The following is a 17,379-nucleotide window of genomic DNA, read 5'->3' on the forward strand; positions in this document are numbered from 1 at the left end:
TAGGGCCTTCGGAGGAGGCAAGCAGAGAGTTGTCAAAGAGGCCCTCAGGACTGGGTGCAGTGGCTCATGACTGTAATCCCAGCACTTTAGAAGGCTGAGGCACAAGGATCTTTTGAGCTCAGGAGTTCAAGAAATGAGCACTTATCCGCTGGGCGCGGTGGCTCACGCCAGTAATCCCAGCACTTTGGGAGGCTTAGGTGGGCGGATCAAGAGGTCAGAAGCTCAAGACCAGCCTGACCAACATGGTGAAACCCCGTCTCTACTAAAAGTACAAAAATTAGCCAGGTGTGGTGGCGCACACCTGTAATCCCAGCTACTTGGGAGGCTGAGGCAGGAGAATCACTTGAACCCGGGAGGTGGAGGTTGCAGTGAGTGGAGATCACACCATTGCACCCCAGCCTGGGCAACAGAGCGAGACTCCGTCTCAAAAAAAAAAAAGAAAGAAAAGAAAGAAAAAGAAAAAAAAAGTGAGCATGTATTTTGCCAGAGTCTGGAGATTAGAATTAAATTAGCAAACCAGAATTATAGAAAAAGCTATTTACTTTTAAGTAAACAGCTGGGTTTTTTTTTTAAGTCAGTGTGAACGAAGCTCACAGCCATGGTTGGAGCTGAGAAAGAAGGATTTCCCTTTAGTTATGCACCTGTGTCAGCACCTTCTGACTTTCCTTCTAAAGTCTGGGGTGTTCCTGAGGATCCGTAAGTTTGGGGTTCAGGGTTTCTACAGCATGCTGTTACTTGTGAAACATCTCTTTAACCATGTCCCAGAGTTGCCCAGGAGTTTAAGACCAGCCTGAGCAACATAGCAAGGCCTCATCTCAACAACAACAAAAATTAGAAATAAATTAGCCAGGTGTGGTGACATGTGCCTGTAGTCCCAGCTACTCAGAAGGCTGAGGCATGAGGATCACTTGGGCCCAGGAAGTTGGGGCTGCAGGGAGCCCTGTTCATGCCGCTGCACTCCAGCCTGCAAGACAGAGCAGAAAAAAAGAATCAGGATCCTGGGCAGAGGGAGGAGAGGGGACCGGGGTCCAGCAAGCACTTGGGGATTGACTGAATGGCCTTGGGGAGAGATGACTCCAAAGTCCTGGAGTGGGTGAGAATGACTGCGAGTGGCTTTTAGGTGGGGAGGTTCCTGCCTGGCCACTCCGGGAGGGGACGTGGGGCTGAAGGGTATCAGGTGCCGTGCTGAGCAGTTTGGCCTTGATCCTAATGCCCTGAACACACGTCTAGGGTAGGAAAGTTGACTGATCCATTGGTGATCTGAGTTTTTAGACATGGTGGTAGTCCATGAGGTGGGTGTTCATGCTAAGAGTTTAGACAGGGAAACCTATGAAGCCCTTAGCAACGCTCCAGGGAAGGGGCGTGGTTAAAGAGATGTTTCATAAGTAACAGCATGGTATAGAAACTCTGAACCCCAAATGTATGGGTCCTCAGGAACACCCCAGACTTTAGAAGGAAAGTCAGAAGGTGCTGACACGGGTGTATAACTAAAGGGAAATCCTTCTTTCTCAGCTCCAACCATGGCTGTGAGGTTCATTCCCACTGACTTTAAAAAAAAAATCTCAGTTTACTTAAAAGTAAATAGCTTTTTCTATAATTCTGGTTTGCTAATTTAATCCTAGTCTCCAGACCCTGGCTAAAGAAATGCCCATTTCTCCAGATGGTCTCAAGAGTCTCTGGACATCGTGGGGGCCCTTCCCTGTTGGTTGGAAGGTGCCTCAGGAAGAAGGGGGTGGATTCTGAGTTGAGTCAAAACCTCAAAGACCCCTGATGGGAAAAGCTCTCAAGTGACCACCGCTGTGGGCCAGAATGCAAAACTGCAGGAACAGAACATTCGCAGGAACAGAACACAGTTGTATTAAGTGATTTTCCCGAGCAGGAAGTGGCATCTGGCCTGCGGTTCAGTAGGGGGAGGAAAGGGTGGGCGCACCTGCCCCTGGCTGGCGCACCTGCCAGGGAGCCCCACGCGGCACCGCGTGTGCCGAGCGCCCCTGAGGATGGAAAGCCCCACGCGGGGCAGGTGGCACCCACCCTCCGAAGACGGGACGGGATGGAGCGTTGAGCTTCGGGGCAGCTCCGGCCCGGCCCGCGCTGGAGACGCCCGCATCTGCCAGGATGGCGTCTCCATAGCCCTGGTGCTCACACATGACGCCAGGAAGCCCCAGCAACAGTGACCGCCCAGGCTCTAGAAAATATTGGACGGGGTGGATGAACACCCAAGTGCGCTCTAGGAGAAGGGATTTGGCACCCCAAGGGGCTTTTAAAACGGTAAGCTTCTAGGGGTGTATTTGCCCCCAATAATCCATAGAAACAACAGTCATCTAAAAATAGTCTTGTTTTCTGTCCTAAGCTCCTTTTAACTTTGTTAGTCATCACCAATCCTAAAATAAAACCCGTGTAACGTCTCCCCTAGTAGCGGCTATAAACAAACCTACGAGGAGGCAGGAGGAAGAGGAAAGGGGCGCAGGGCGCTCGGGGAGCAGAGCCGGGGGCCCGCGGTGGCCGCAGAGGCCGGGCCGGGGCGCAGAGGCCGGGCGAGCTGGCCGCGCTCTGGGCCGCCGCCTCCGGAACTCCCTGCGCCTGGCGCGCGGCCACCGTGGGCCCGGCAACGGCATTAAACAGAGGGAAACAGACCCGGGATTCCGTCACCCGGGCGGGGGGATAAGGAGGGCTTTGAGAGCAGACAGGAAAAGGGAGCTTTTCTGCATGGGGTGAAAAAATTACTTATTGAAGAAGGAGGAGGAGGCAGCGGAGGAAGGGGAGGGGCGGGAGGAGGAGGAAGAGCCGGCCGCCCCCGCCCCGGCCCCGGCTCCTCAGGAGCCAAGGGCAGCCTCGCCAGGTCGGTCCCGGGTTCGAGGACCGCGGCTGGGGTCGAGGGGCTCAGTCTCCCACGTGACCGGCTGGGCGCGCCCCGCCAGACCCGGCCTCGGGATTCCCTCCTCCCGGCGAGTCTCCGCCCGCCCCGTCCTGGAGGTGGGGAGAAGGGCGGGGAGGGGGGGACGGAAACTCTCCCCGCCAAATTCTGGCCCCAGGCCTGGGGACACTCGCGGCGGGAAGATTTGGAGGGGAGGGGAGAGGAGAGGGAGGGGCGTGGGGGCGCGGCCTCGCTGGAGTCCCCCTGACCCCCCGACCCCCGCCCACCGGCCTGGGCGTCCTCCCGCGGCCCCCTCCTCCCCTCCCGGCGCCGGGTGCTCTGGGGCGCGTGCCACGCCTGGCTCGGCGCCGTAGGGGCCCCCGCAGGTAGAGACCCCTGGAAATGGCCTCGACGTCGCAGGAGCGAGGCGGCCACCACCCCGCTAATCCGGGCACGTCTCTCCAGGCCGAGGCCTACGGTGGAAAAGCCGGGGTTCCATTTGTGCTGAGTCGGGGCGGCCGAATGGAGCCAGGCCTCGGGACGCGGGATGGACGGGCTTTGGCCGCGCACCTTCGCGGGTTCTGCAGCGCCCGACCGCCTCCCCCGGCAGGGAGGAGGCGCTTGTGGGGGGCACCCACGGGGCACAGTGATCCCTGGGGGTCTGCGGACCTCCTGGGCCCCGCAGCAGACACGAGTTTAGCCTTTGGGTTTAGTTTAAATCACATAAGGGTGTCCTGCAATCGATTTATGATTTCTACACACCAGACACTTTAACCTCCAACCCCCTCCATCCAAAGCCAACAAGAAAATGCGGTGCCGTGTTGGCAGCTGAGCTGCGCCCGAAGAGACGCAGGGAGACGTGAGAGAGGAAAGTGTGAGTGGCCGGGGGGCCCTCCCCCCGTCAGAAGTCGCGCAGTCGCGCCCATAAAACGCCCCCCTCCGGGCGGCTAGGGCAGGTGAGCGCGTCCCCGGGCCTCCCCACGCCGGCCCCTGCCACAGGCCGTCTAGGTCGAGCAGATATTTACAGAATAAAAATGACAGTAACTCGACGTCCCGGGACGGCCACGCAATCTGTTAGTAATTTAGCGGGATGGGAATTTCCTTTCTAGGGCCTGCCAGTGAAGCGCTTTTCCAAATTTCCACAGCGGGGGAAGCCTGCGATTTTACATAATGACTTCAGCATGCCGGGCTTTCTCGACACCCCTCCCCGGCCCCCGGCCCCCGCCCCCCGCCCCTTTTCCAGCAGGGCCGGGCTCCCTCCGGACACCCGCGTGGACTCAGGCGTCCCGTCTGGCCCGTTCGCCCCCGTTTCCCCCGCCAGCCCCAGCGCCCCCCTGCCCGGCCCCCGGATTCCCCGTTCCCGCCCCTACGCCCCCATCCCCTCCCCGTGCGCCCCCCTGCCGTGTGCCCCCTTCCCTGTGTGCGCCTCCCCGTGCGCCCCTCCCTGTGCGCCCCCTTCCCCGTGCGCCCCCCTCTCCGTGCGCCCCCCCTCCCCGTGCGCCCCCCCTCCCCGTGCGCGCCCCGCCTCTTGCGCCCCTGCCCCCAGGCGAGCGGCTGCCGCGGCGCGGGGAGGGGCGGGCGCTCGGCGACTCGTCCCCGGGGCCCCGCGCGGGCCCGGGCAGCAGGGGCGTGATGTCACGGCAGGGAGGGGGCGCGGGAGCCGACGGGCCGGCGGGGAGGCGGGGGAGGTGTTTTCCAGCTTTAAAAAGGCAGGAGGCAGAGCGCGGCCCTGCGTCAGAGCGAGACTCAGAGGCTCCGAACTCGCCGGCGGAGTCGCCGCGCCAGATCCCAGCAGCAGGGCGCGGGCACCGGGGCGCGGGCAGGGCTCGGAGCCACCGCGCAGGTCCTAGGGCCGCGGCCGGGCCCCGCCACGCGCGCACACGCCCCTCGATGACTTTCCTCCGGGGCGCGCGGCGCTGAGCCCGGGGCGAGGGCTGTCTTCCCGGAGACCCGACCCCGGCAGCGCGGGGCGCCCGCTTCTCCTGTGCCTCCGCCCGCCGCTCCACTCCCCGCCGCCGCCGCCGCGCGGATGCCAAGCACCAGCTTTCCAGTCCCTTCCAAGTTTCCACTTGGCCCTGCGGCTGCGGTCTTCGGGAGAGGAGAAACTTTGGGGCCCGCGCCGCGCGCCGGCGGCACCATGAAGTCAGCGGAGGAAGGTAAGCCCCGCGCGGCCTCCGCCCCCGGACCCCTGCGCCCCCCACGGCCCGGGCCGCGCCCCCCGACCCCGCCCCCGTCGCCCGCACGGAGGGGTCCCGGCCAGAGGACGAGGTCGGCCGGGTCTGTGCGCCCAGGGAGGGGCGCGGCGCGGACCGGGAACGGCGTCCCCCAGCTCCCGGCAGCCCGGTTCCGAGCGCGCCTTCTGCCAATAGGTGTCTCCTCTGCCCCAGCGCTGAGGGCGCGAGGCGAGGCCGCCGCGGGTCCCGCCGAGGAAGCGGCTCGCAGGCCGGCGATTTGGGGACGGGCGAGGCTGGGCCGTCAGGACCGCAGAGGGCACGTGGGAGGGAGGAAGGGAGGCTTCTTTGGGAGTGAAGGATGCCCCGTGTCTTCCTGAGCGAGGCAGAGCCACCCTCTGGCGCCAAGAGCGCGGTTTGGGGGTTCTGCGCCCCCCACCCCCACCCCGAGCTCGTGGCGGCGTCTCCCTCGCGCCGCGCCCCTGAATTCCCCAGGGCCGAGCCCGTCACGCCGGCTCCTGGACCTGCAGGACCAAAAGATCCAAAGCGCGGCCGCAGCACAGCCCCGAATTTAAGCCATTTTGAAATCCTATAGGCAGGAGTTCCAGCCAGAGAAGATGTTTCAGGCAAGTTTGAAAAGGAACCGCCAAGTTTCGAGCTGCTTCTTTATAGTGAAAAAAAGATGGCACAGTGTGGGTCCCTGAAACCCGGTGTGGGGGGCGCTGAGACCCCCCTGCGGCGCATCTCACATTCCAGCCCCCCACCTTAGCCCGTCCCCGGCACACACCCCTGGCGATGCCGGGTGGGCTCCTGCAAGTGGCTTTGAAAATACCCTTGGAGAGGTGTGAGCATACGACTTAGGGATTAGGGGTTGCAAATGCTAATGGAAATTGGAAGACGCTTTTCCAAATTCCTTACCAGCTCTGAAATACTTTATATAATTTATTTAAAGAGCGCCAGCACACCTGCCAACATATGTACTTCATAAGGGCAGACGTCCTTCCGAGCGCTGCCGCTTCCTGCGCGACCCTGATAACTGCGGGGCTTGCTTGAGAACCGGGCTCCCCCAGCTCTGGAGAACTCGCTGGTCTTAGCAGAGCTGAGCACAGGGCCGTGAGCTCCACGGAGGGGGGTCCGTGTGGTCGGTGCCCTGACGCTTCACGGGACGGGAGGTAGACACCACTTCATCCCAATGTTAGAAAATGTTGACATGTTTAAACCATGTCCCGTGTCAGTGTTTTACACAATGTGCTCTTGCTAGTAGCAGAGTTTTAAAAAAAATTTTTTTGTTGGAGTTTCAGTTTTAAATCCTGCGACACTTACGCCGCAGTGTTCATTATCACTCCCTTTAGAAAGGCAGGTCTTTCCAAGTTCAGATCTCTGTACCTGAAGAGCCGGTGGCCGACCTGTAGTAAGGAGCCCCTTTCTTTTACGCCAGGAAAAAACACGACGGGGCAGTGGCTAGTTTTCGTGTTTCCTACTGAAGAAAATAAGCTCGAAAAGGTCCCTGCTGCGAGGCAGTGCGCCGGGCAGCGACGCCCGGCCGACATGGGTGTATTTTATGAGGGCTGCAGAACTGGGCCAGCCGGAAAGTGTAATCTAGTCCTTGATACACACAGGCCGGCAGCATGGGGACACGCGTGGTTTCCACACCGGCCATCGCTGAGACCACCGGGAAAAACTCTGAGTCCTTCTGAGTAGGCCCCACGAGGCCATTCCTGGCCCATCTGAGGACCTGGGCGCCTCCCCTGCGTCCCTCGGGTTTCGGGACCATCTGGGTGGAAGCTCATTAGGCGTCGTGGTTCCTGAAGGCCCCGGGCTTGCTTCCTCATGGAGAACGCAGAGAAGTACAGGCCTGTAGGTAGCCACCCAGTCAGAAGTCGCTCCAGACACAATGCCCCACGGGCTGGGGCCAAACAAAGCTCACCCTGTTCTCTGCCACTTAACTTCACAGCGTTGTTTCCCAGCTCAGATTAGAAAATGGCAGGGCGCTGGCACCCCGCTTCATCACACCCAGCGGGGCTTCTGTCTCCGCAGACATCCCCAGCCTCTGGGAGGATGCGTCCAAGCTAAACACTTCCATGGAGACACCCAGTGTCTGTGGAACGGGCAGCTTTGAATCTGGACCAATAGCTCTGAACCATTTGCAGGAAGGAAGCCCAGCACTGGGGCGGGGGAAGGGGGGGCTCCTAGGAGCAGCAGGGGAGCCGCCCCACCGACCCCTTCTCTGGGATGGAGACCAGTGCAGTCCTAGGACAGCAGCAGTGAGCCTCCATCCCTGCAGGGCCCGCGGCCTGGGGCCACCAGCAGGCGGGACAGTTTAGCAAAAAGTTTTAGTCTAAACAGATGATAAGGGCTGTCATTTGTGTATAATTTTATGGTGGGGGTAAAAAGGTGGCTGGAGTTTTAAAAACAATGTACAGGCCGGGCGCCGCGGCTCACGCCTCTAATCCCAGCACTTTGGGAGGCCGAGGCAAGCGGATCATGAGGTCAAGAGATCGAGACCATCCTGGTCAACATGGTGAAACCCCGTCTCTACTAAAACTACAAAAATTAAGCTGAGAGTGGTGGCGGGTGCCTGTAGTCCCAGCTACTCTGGAGGCTGAGGCAGGAGAATCGCTTGAACTCGGAAGGCGGAGGTTGCAGTGAGCAGAGATTGCACCACTGCACTCCAGCCTGGGTGACAGAGCGAGACTCCGTCTCAAACAAACAAAAACCTGTACAATGAAAAGAGAATGAAACGTTGTGGCTTCTCAACAGAAAACATAACTTCCACTTGCCCAAGGTCGGCAAAAGCAGCAAAACTAAAACAAAACAACGCTCCAACATCCATCCCAAAGTCAGAAGTATTATTAGAAACTAAATCAGGCCACACGGAACGATGGCTTATCACTGGAGAAAACCAGCCAGTGAAAGGGTCGCGGGAGAAGCCCGGGGACGACCCTGGGACTGGAGGGTTTCTCGCCTCTGGAAAAGGCAGTGCCTGCGGGGCAGGCCAGAGGGAGCGCTCCGAGGAGCTTTGGGGTTGCCAGCCTTGACACGCGCACCCCTCCGCCCGGGCCGACTCCCCTCCGCCCTCAGACTCCCACCATCCTCCTACTATTCCACATGTCGGGTGTATATGGTGCGGAGACCCCGGGGGAAGTTAGAACACGCGGCGGGAGAGGCAGGCCCAGGGCGGCCTCAGCTAAGCAGCCCGGCTTTCCGGATCCCCGCCGCGCACAGGCTTCGGGCCGCCTAGGGTGGGACCCGAACCCGCCTTCCCGCCCCGCTCAAGGAGGTCATCTTTGGAGGTGCCCCTAGAAGGACCGGCGGGTTTCCCGCGGGGCGGGGGCGCGCAGGGCGGGTGTTTGGAGGCTGGGGACTCGCAGGAGAGGCCGGTGGGTGCCGGGCCCCCCGCAGGGGGTTGCAGGCCGAGGGGCGCGCCACGAACCCAGCGGGAATCCCTGCGCTTCCCGGCACCGTCGGGCTGAAATCGGGGTTCCTAGCGTTGGCGGCCTCGGGCTGGGACCTCCCCACTCCCGGGGCTCCGCAGGGCGCGTACGTGGCGCTCGGGGGTCACCGTTGCAGCCGCTTTCCCGAGGAGGCCCGGATTGAAAACTTCTTTAAAAAAAACTTAAAAAAAAAAATTCCGTCGCCCTGGGCGCAGCCTTAGGTACCTGGTGCCGCTCGTGGGGTCCCGACGCCCCTACCCCCGGGTCCGGAGGAGCCTGCGCCGGGCCGGGACCCCCAGGGCACAAGAGGCCGGGGGACCCCTGCGGTCGCGCGCGCGCGAGGGGGCGGGGGCCGGGGGGACACGAGCCCTCGGCCGGCGCTCGGCCCGGGGAGTTTATTTAAAACTCGGAAGCCGGCGGCCGCGAGCCGGTTGTTTATGTAAACCCGGAAACGCCCCGGGGGGCGGGGACGGGGGGAGGGGCGGGGGTCACGTTACGCGGAGGACGCGCGGGCAGCGCCGGGAGAACCGAACCCCTGGCGGCCGCGACCCCGGCTCCGGCCCCGGCCCCGGCCCGACCCGCCATGACGGGGCTGGAGGACCAGGAGTTCGACTTCGAGTTCCTCTTCGAGTTTAATCAGCGCGACGAGGGCGCCGCCGCGGCCGCCCCAGGTGGGTCAGTCCCGGAGGGCGCGGGGGGCGCGGGGCCGGGTCGGGGTTTGGGGGCGCCCAGGCCCCCTCCGCGTCCTCGTCGCTCCCCGGGGACCCCAGGAGTCCCCGGCGCGCCCGGGACAGAGGGGCCTACGGCGGGGGACGCTGCAGTGCGGGGCGTCCTGGGCTCGGATGCGGTTCCTCCGAGCGCTCGCGGCGGGGTCCTGGGGGAGAGCGCAGCCCGGACACGGGCGTGGACGAAGTGGTCCCGGACAGAGGGCTGGTGGCGCTGCCAGAGGCGGAGAAGCCCCCCAGCTCCCCCAGACACCCTCTCCCCGCCCCGCGTCCCGCCCCCCCGACCTCCCCGACCCCTCCCCCGACCTACCCCCCGCCCCCCGACCTCCTCCCCGTTCCCTCCCCCCCGACCTCCCCCTTCCCCCCCCGACCTACACCCCGCCCCCGACCTCCCCCCTCCCCCTGACCTGCCCCCCCGAACTCCTCCCCATCCCTTCCCCCGACCTACACCCCGCCCCCGACCTCTCCCCGCCCCCCTTCCCCTGGCCCCCCCCACCCGACTCCCGACCTCCACCTCAGCCATCCTCCTCCCTCCCCCCAGCCACCCTCCCCCTGACCTCCCCGCCCCTGCCGCCTTCTGGCCCTTCCTCCCCACAGTCACCCTCCCTTCCCCCCCCCCGCCGTCTCCCCACGCCCCGCAGACCCCCCCAAGCCTCCAGCTTTCAAGTTTACCCGGAGCTACCATGACCCCAGCCTTTTCTTTCATTTTCTCTTCTCTGTGTCAGAAATAAGGGTTTCAGGTAAACAAACCACAAATAACTCCCCACTCCCGAAGAGCAGCGAGTGAGTGGGGTGGGCACCCCTGGGCCTGGGCCCCTCTCCCGCTGCCCGGGATCTCTTCTGTACAGGTCACCCCAGGCTGGTCACCGTCCGCCCCTGTCTGTGCCCATTCTCAAGGCCTCGTGTCTGCCCGCCCCGCGCGGAGGTGAAGCCGGAGGAGCTTGGCAAGCAGGGACCTCCGCCGAGTCTGTAATGAGGGTCATATTTTCCGTATCATTCACTACTCTCTTTTAAAAACTCCAACGTCTTGATCATTTTTTGAAAATAAGCGCTCCAACCAAACCCGTGCTGCCTGCGGTTCTCGACTCACCACTCCCCAAATGTCTTCCCTGCCTGGGCCTGGGTTCTAGGTCTTTGGGGTCAGTGGGAGCCAAGGCAGATGAGGGTGGGAGAGAGACATGCCGGAGGCCCTTCCCACCCGGGCTGCCTGTGGCCCTGGCGCCGCCTTCCAGAGCTGGTTCCAGTCCTCCCCGGCTTGAGCCAGGGCATTTCAGCAGAAGAGTTTTCTACCTGGTTGTGCCATGCGAGAGTGTCGCCCCACTCCCGACCTCTCTTTATGGGGTCCCACGAGAGTGTGGCCACCAGGGTGGCCCCTCTGGGATCTGTTGGGGTGGAGGCTCCCACACCCGTGCAGTCATCGGGGGCCGGGTGGGACCTCCCAGTACACCCCCGGTCGTTCACAGCGTGAATCACTGACTGTGGGCCTGCGACGGGCCCAGTGCCGCCAGAACCCAGGCCCTACACCCCAGTCAGAGGCCCAGGGGGCCTGCAGGACAGTGTGCGGCCCTGGGCCCTCGGCCCTGGCTGAAGATTTCACTGCTTTGCCTCCTTGAAGAAGCACAGGGGGTAGTTATCCCCATGGAGCTGGGTCTGCCCGGCCTCCCAGGCCTCCAGGGTGGGCTGTGCCACACTGGGCACTGTGTCTGGCTTGGCAGGTGCTCAGCGCACCCCCAGTGACAAGGGCCACTTCCGTACCTCCGTGCACACGTGACTGTGCGCGACAGCAGCCTCAGGGGAAGGACACCGCCGGCGGCGGCATCCTCCTGTGACTGCACAGGTAGCTCCAGGCTTATCCGGGAAGACGCACAGGAGGCCAGTCTCTGCCCCTCGAAGCCTAGTCTCACAAGGACGCCACAGTTTATACACCATTTTGAGGTGGGCGGGCTTCCTGCTGGCATCGGATATGGGGACCCTGGTGAACATGGGGTCTCTCCTGACCCAGAAGCAGGTGGCCGCCTTCCAGGTGGGTTCAGGACACAGTCCTCCCCGGCACCCACCGGGCTCATTCCCCCAAAACACTCCTTGAGCAGAATGAGTGAAGCCGTGAACCTCACCCTCGCAGGCACCCTGGGCCCTCCGGAGCTGCGCCCTTCCCTGGGAGCCCCGCAGAACTGGGCTGCTGGCTCTCCAGGCTGCTTGTGAAACCTCTCTGCTGTGTCCTTGCCCCTCCAGAGGCCACCGTGGTTTTGGGCTTTAGGAGTTGGGGCTCCGAGCAGGAGAGGCGAGAGCTGAGAAGAGCCCCTTCCTGCTTTTACGGTGTCAAGAAGTTGCTAGGAAGGGTTCTTTATGTATCTCATACGTTACGTGTCCATATTGTGTTTTCCCATGAGACACCGTGCTGTTTTCTCCTTTCTTTTTATTACCATTATTACTGCATTTTGATGATGATTCAATGGTGTTAATTATTTATATCACATTGTTAAATGATTACATTGACTCTCCAGCTTTTGAGGGGTGATAGAAACTACTTCACGTTGTTTCTGGGATGAACCTGGATATAAATGAATAAATGAATAAGTCTGAGATCAATTGCAAAGCAAGGCAAACTGGGTTTTATAGATTAGACTAAGCACACAAAGTCAAGCTTTGTTGTAAAGGACGTGGTCAGCCCTGAGCCCAGGAGGCAGTCTGTCAGCCGGATCCCCTGAGAAGGGGCTGTACGTCCTGGCAGAGCTGAGGTCAGTGTATCGGGGTTGGGGGCTGCAGCCGCAGGGTGGCTGTGTGTGGCCGGGAGCCTGGCCCACGCCGCTGTGGCCCCCACCCCTTCCATCTCGCTGGACTTAGGTCCAGGCTGCGGGCACAGGTCCCGCGTCTTCACGGGGTGCTTTGAGGGAGGGGCTGTGTCTTGTTCTTTATTTCGAAAGTGCTCAGCAGGTGCAAAGAATAGATATTCAGTAACCATTTGTTGGGACAATGAAAAGAGAATATTGTAAATAATTTCCCAGGCGGGATGGGAGTGGCGTTTGGGCTTCCAGGGTCTGGCTTCTGGCTGTGTCCACCCAGGAGCAGGCCCCGGGCTTCCCTCTGCAGAGAGGGGGTCCCGCTGTCAGCTGGGAGGCGGGCGTGCCCTGCTTCCCGCCCCAGGGCTCCTGTTTTCTAAGTTATTTTGGCCAGCTTGGCTGCTGCCAGCACTGTCGCCGTGGCAACTCAGAGGAAATTGGCCAAGGCCTCTGTGTTTGGGCTGGAGCCTCTCTGGCAGTCGGGGCCACCCTCCGAACCTCTGTGTGCCTGGGTCTGCCGCTGGCCTGTGCCCACTGCTGGGGCATTTAATGGTTCACTTGTGGAAAAGCAACATCTTATGCAGAATTGAAGCTTTGGAAGACGTTTATTCTCAAGTCCATTTTCACCAAAAATGGATTTCTCTTCCCCAAGAGGGCCCGGGGTGCCCGTGGCTGGTCAGGGGCTGCAGCAGGAAACCCGTGGCAGAGACGCCTGGTGAGCAGAGAGGTCCCAGGGGAGAGCTGAATTAGGAATGCTCTGTTGTTCAAGTTCAGTGTTTTAGGAAAGTGTGCCTGCTATTACCATGCACAGCTCATCCCCTGAGGTTCTAGAGGTGTTTCCGTGGAGGGTGGAGTTACCTGGCAGATTGGAATATTTCAGTTCTGTGTCTGTTTTTCAAAGGAAGATCTCAGCTAGCCATGAACAACTTGGATACTTTTTAATTCCTTGAAAACAGAATTCAAAAAGGATGCTTTAAAATGATGTGTGCGTCGGACCAGGGGGAATATTCCAGTACCTCTGAGGAACGATGTCCCAGGTTGGGCCCCGGGCTGGACGAAGGACCCTTATTAAGGCGTTGGCGTGCTTATTTATGGAACATTAAATACCGTTTGTTTGCGCTGTGACGAGGCCATCCTATTTGCCTTTGTAAATCTTTCTCGCTGGCAGATTGTTGGGGGAACGGCGTCTGGGAAGCTGTTGCTGTCTGTCATGCCGCGGGCCTGACTGCGTCCCGGTGCCACTGTGAGGCAGCGTTTCCCAGGCCTGCTAAGCACGTTGCTTCCAACAGCAAGGTCTTGGCGTGGATCGCCCTGCTTCGTTTTGTTTTATTTCCAATACATTCACAGTTGTCATCTGGCCTCACCCACAGCAGACTCCGTGGCTGTCTGGAGAGGTGACAGCAGTGCCTGGGGGTCGACCTGCGGTTCAGCCCCAGCAAGTGCTGAAGGGAATGTTCCTTAAAATGAAAAATAATGTCGTCTGTGACGGCCGCCTCTCAGAGTTTGTGGAAGATGAGAGATCTGGCTGTGGCTGGAGTTGGTGATTCTTGTCAGCAGTGCTGGCCTGATGCGCAAGGCAAAGGCGTGGCTGTCCTGCCCTGCGCACAGCGAGTGAGGGAGTGGCTGTCTGGGAACTGCGTGTCGTGAGGGGCAGGTGCCCTGGGGCTCAGCAGGGCGGGGTCTGCAAGGTTAGAATGCTGCCCACCTGTAGGGAACCCTGACCAGAAGTATTTCATGTATTAATTTAATGTCAGGCACTGATACAGTTTTTTGTGGTTGTTCAGAAACGAGAAAGGTGTGTGGTTCTGAAGTGAATTATTTCTCAGAGTGAGAGAGATCGCTTTTAACAGCTCTGACATGTGGAACTTGCTGAGGCCAGTGGGACTGGGCTGGCCTGAGAGCCGGGTGCTCCCCGCGTGGCCGTCTGTCCTAGCACCCCCAAACCACCTGTGTGTCGTGGGGCACCTGATGGCTGAGCGAGCCGGTGAGGATCAGGGGACTCAAAAGTGAGGAGGTGGCGCTTTCAGCAGAGGGGCCGTGCCATGACCTTCCGTTAAGGGATTTTGAATGTGCTCTCCGCGATCATTGCTTAGAATCCAGCTGTCTCCCTGCTCACCTGCACTGTCATTTAGTGAATCCTCCTTGGCAAAGAGCCAGGCCCTCCGACACAGCAGCCAGGGAGTGGGGTCACCGAGCTCTGTGGTGGTGTCTGACGTGACATGAATCAGCCCAAGCACCTCAGAATCGTCAAGAAAGTTACTGGGAATATTTTCCCTTCATGTAAATATGATCCCTTTGAATAGTTAAATAACTCAGATTTGAATACGGTTTAGGTGGGTCATGAAACCAAATTCATTGGGAGCTGGGAGGGAGGGGCTCACAGCCAGGACAGTGGCCCCCGGCGTGTGGGGCTTGGCCTCTGGGGGCAGCTTGACCCCACACCTTGCTCTTCTTCTAGGAGGAACAAGGGAACTTTATCCACTACCCGCCCTCCAAGGACCTGGGCGAGGGATCCTAATGAAATTCAAGCATTTGAGCTTTCGTTTTGTCATTTGTTTGATCAGGGAAAACGCATGCTTAGGTGAGCCCTTTTTGTTTTTTAATAAAAGCTTTATGGTGTTTCTTTGCCTCATCGAATCAGGTTTTATTGCAATACTTCAGTTTAAATAAAGGCCCTCGGGTGCCCCAGGCGTCCGTGGGCCTCTGCATGCACTTCCTGCTCTCGCTGTGGGCGGAGTCTCCTCCTCTTCCTCACTTCCCCTCACGCCTGGGCCCCCGTCACAGAAACGTCAAGGGCTACGGCCCTAGAGGACTTGCACACAGAGACCTGTGAGGTCCGCCTCCCCTTTCCTGCCCCGTTTCATCTAGAACCTTCTGGTGATCTGGCTCTAGTACCCCGTGTGGCCCAGCTCTGGGCTCCGTCACTGGCTGAGCAGCCAGTTCAGGGCTGAGTCCTGTGGGAGGATGGTGGGGAGGCCCCAAGACTTGCTCTGTTAATTGCTAGGGTTTTAAAAAATTCTTCAGAATTACCTTTCTACCAGCAAATGGTAGTTCAACTGTGGGATCAGCTGTCTTGGAAATAAATACTCTTTTGATTGGGAAACAGGAAGTGTAGGAATCTGTACATGAATCAATTGCAGTTAAGCCCCCTTTGAGGTCTGGACAGTGAGGGGAAGTGTGTGGAGCAGGTGGGGCCTGAAGAGCCGGTTGAAGGCCACGGATGCCTCCGAGAGGAAGTCGGGGTGTGGGAGGGAGGCTGGGCCCCCGTGATCGGATCCACGCCGCCGTCGTGTTCCCTCAGTTCCGCTCCTGTGCTTTCGGGTCTCCTGGAGTTGATGACTGGTGTGAGATGGAAGCTGGTTCCTAACATAATGTTGTTTCTGCTCCAACAGGCGAGAGGGCTTCTAGACAAATAAGCGGGCCCAGCAGTAAGTGTGGGTGTGAGTTCCTGGGCCGGTGTATGTAATGTGGCGTTTTTGGCTAAGGAATATCTTTCGGACAACTTTTGGTGAGAATGCAGAGTAGTGAACAGGTGGCTCGGCGTGGCACCTCAACGGGAACCCCCCAGGAGCCGCAGGCCTGCGCTCGGCAAAACCCCCTCATGGGTCCCCCACCGCGCCTTCCTTCTGTCCACCGTTGGACTGTGTCCCTGTGCTTCCCCCGAGACCCCCAGCCGCAGAGCCAGCCACGGCTCCGCGGGTCTTCCGCAGCGCTCCACGCGGGGCAGACGTCAGGGCTGGCCTGGCACGGTCACCCAGGCGTGTGGGGCGTGGGGCACAGGGCGACCTGCCTGTGTGGCCTGTTGTCCAGCGGGTCTGATGCAGCCGGCTCAGGGGCTTTGCACGGGCCACGGAGGGGCCACCGTGACGCCCAGGCGGAGCTCTCAGAGGGCTACAGCTTGCCTGGCCCAGAGCCCCCCAGGTATCACCAGCAGATCCGAGGACTTCAGATTCTCCTCGGAAACCTCACCTTCTCCAGGAAGCTGCTTTCCAGGCTCATTTTTAGAAAGTTGGTCACAGAAGTTTTAGCGTTGGGGCCTGGTGTTTGCCTGAAGCGTCCAGTGAGCATGGAGCCTGGGGGCGGGGGGCACAGTGGATGCCAGTGAACATGGGTGGTCAGTCCCAGAGCTGGCGTCTTGCAGCTGGGGCAGATCCTGGGGATGGTGTGTGTGTCCTGACCAGAGGCCAGGCTGGAGGCTGGAATTGGCATCAGGATGCCCAGCTCCAGCTCCACCCCAGTCCCTGCCTGTGGCTCTGGGGAAAGAAAGACCTCCTTATTGATTTATTGATTTATTGATTTGACAGGGTCTTGCTGTGTCGCCCAGGCTGGAGTGCAGGCTGGAGTGATCTCAGCTCACTGCAACCTCTGCCTCCTGGGCTCCAGCAATCCTGCTGCCTCAGCCTCCCAAGTAGCTGGGACTACAGGCGTGCGCCACCATGCCTGGCTACTTGTATTTTTTGTAGAGATAGGGTTTCATCATGTTGCCCAGATTGGTCTTGAACTTCTGACCTCAGATGATCCGCCCACCTCGGCCTCCCAAAGTGCTGGGATTATAGGCGTGAGCCACCGCGCCTGGCCACCTCCTTGATTTATTGACATTCCTGTTCTCTCTCCGGTGCAGGAGACTGCGTGGCTCCCGTCCTCTTGAGGGCATTTCTTTACGATGGGGAAGGCGGGACTGGGGCCTGGCTAGCACCATCCCCAAGGCGCTCAGCCTCAGCGAAGGGGCCCTTCCCATACGAAGACATCCTGAGCAGGTCTCACCTCCCACCCCTGAGAGCTTCTGGTCGCACCTGTGAGGTGTGGCTCCATCGCAGCTCTGTTTCTTTCTCTTTGTTATGGCTCTGCCCCCCGAGTGTCTGGAATTTCCAGAAAGCAGCTGTGACTCCTGGGATTGAGGCCACGGTGTGTCCTCTTACCAGGCTGCCGTGCCGTGTTTCCCACCTACCTGGGGTGCTAGAGCCATTTCTGTTAGTAAATACAGTGGGTTTGTATTGGTATTTTGAGACCCTAGATTTTCTTGGCATTTATCCGTGTTGGTTTCTGAACCACGACTTAGTGGAAAGACAGCACTGTCCTTGAATAAAGTATCTTCCAGCCAGTGCAGTTGCACCAGGAGAGGAATATAGAATTTCCATGTGCTTGTTTGTATTATTTAGAGGCCTGGGAATACCCACCTCTAGGCATGTAATCATGAGGTTCCAAGATGTCATAAAAAGTCTTTTCAAATCAGAAATCCAGAGGCACGTCTTTCCTGTTAAAATTACTGATTTCCCTAATAATGATTTTAAAAAATATTTTATTGAGTGTAATTAACACATAATGATTCTTAGGACTAGCTGTGTACCAGAATCTTCTGTTTTGTTCTAAAAGATGGATTCGTAGGATATGAGCCAGTATCATAATCTCCATGAG

General features: G+C 59.5%; 1 protein-coding gene across 9 annotated transcripts in view; it reads left to right on the forward strand.

Moving 5' to 3' along the window:
* The first annotated feature begins 4,503 nt into the window (after positions 1 to 4,503).
* NFATC1 (nuclear factor of activated T cells 1) overlaps positions 4,504 to 17,379 on the forward strand; it is a 141,652-nt gene continuing 128,776 nt past the window's right edge. For 2 of the 9 annotated variants that reach the window (XM_024350944.3, XM_024350947.3), the window contains exon 1: positions 4,545 to 5,010. In XM_024350944.3, coding sequence (XP_024206712.2) covers positions 4,884 to 5,010 — 127 coding nt within the window. In that variant the 5' untranslated portion in view covers positions 4,545 to 4,883. Of the gene's footprint in view, positions 5,011 to 8,930; positions 9,131 to 17,379 lie in introns of those variants that run through there. The other 7 variants (XM_054671817.2, XM_063796112.1, XM_024350945.3 and 4 more) reach the window with 6 other exon arrangements.

This window comes from Pan troglodytes, chromosome 17 (genome assembly GCF_028858775.2).
Source record: "Pan troglodytes isolate AG18354 chromosome 17, NHGRI_mPanTro3-v2.0_pri, whole genome shotgun sequence".
Taxonomy (NCBI): Eukaryota; Metazoa; Chordata; class Mammalia; order Primates; family Hominidae; genus Pan; species Pan troglodytes.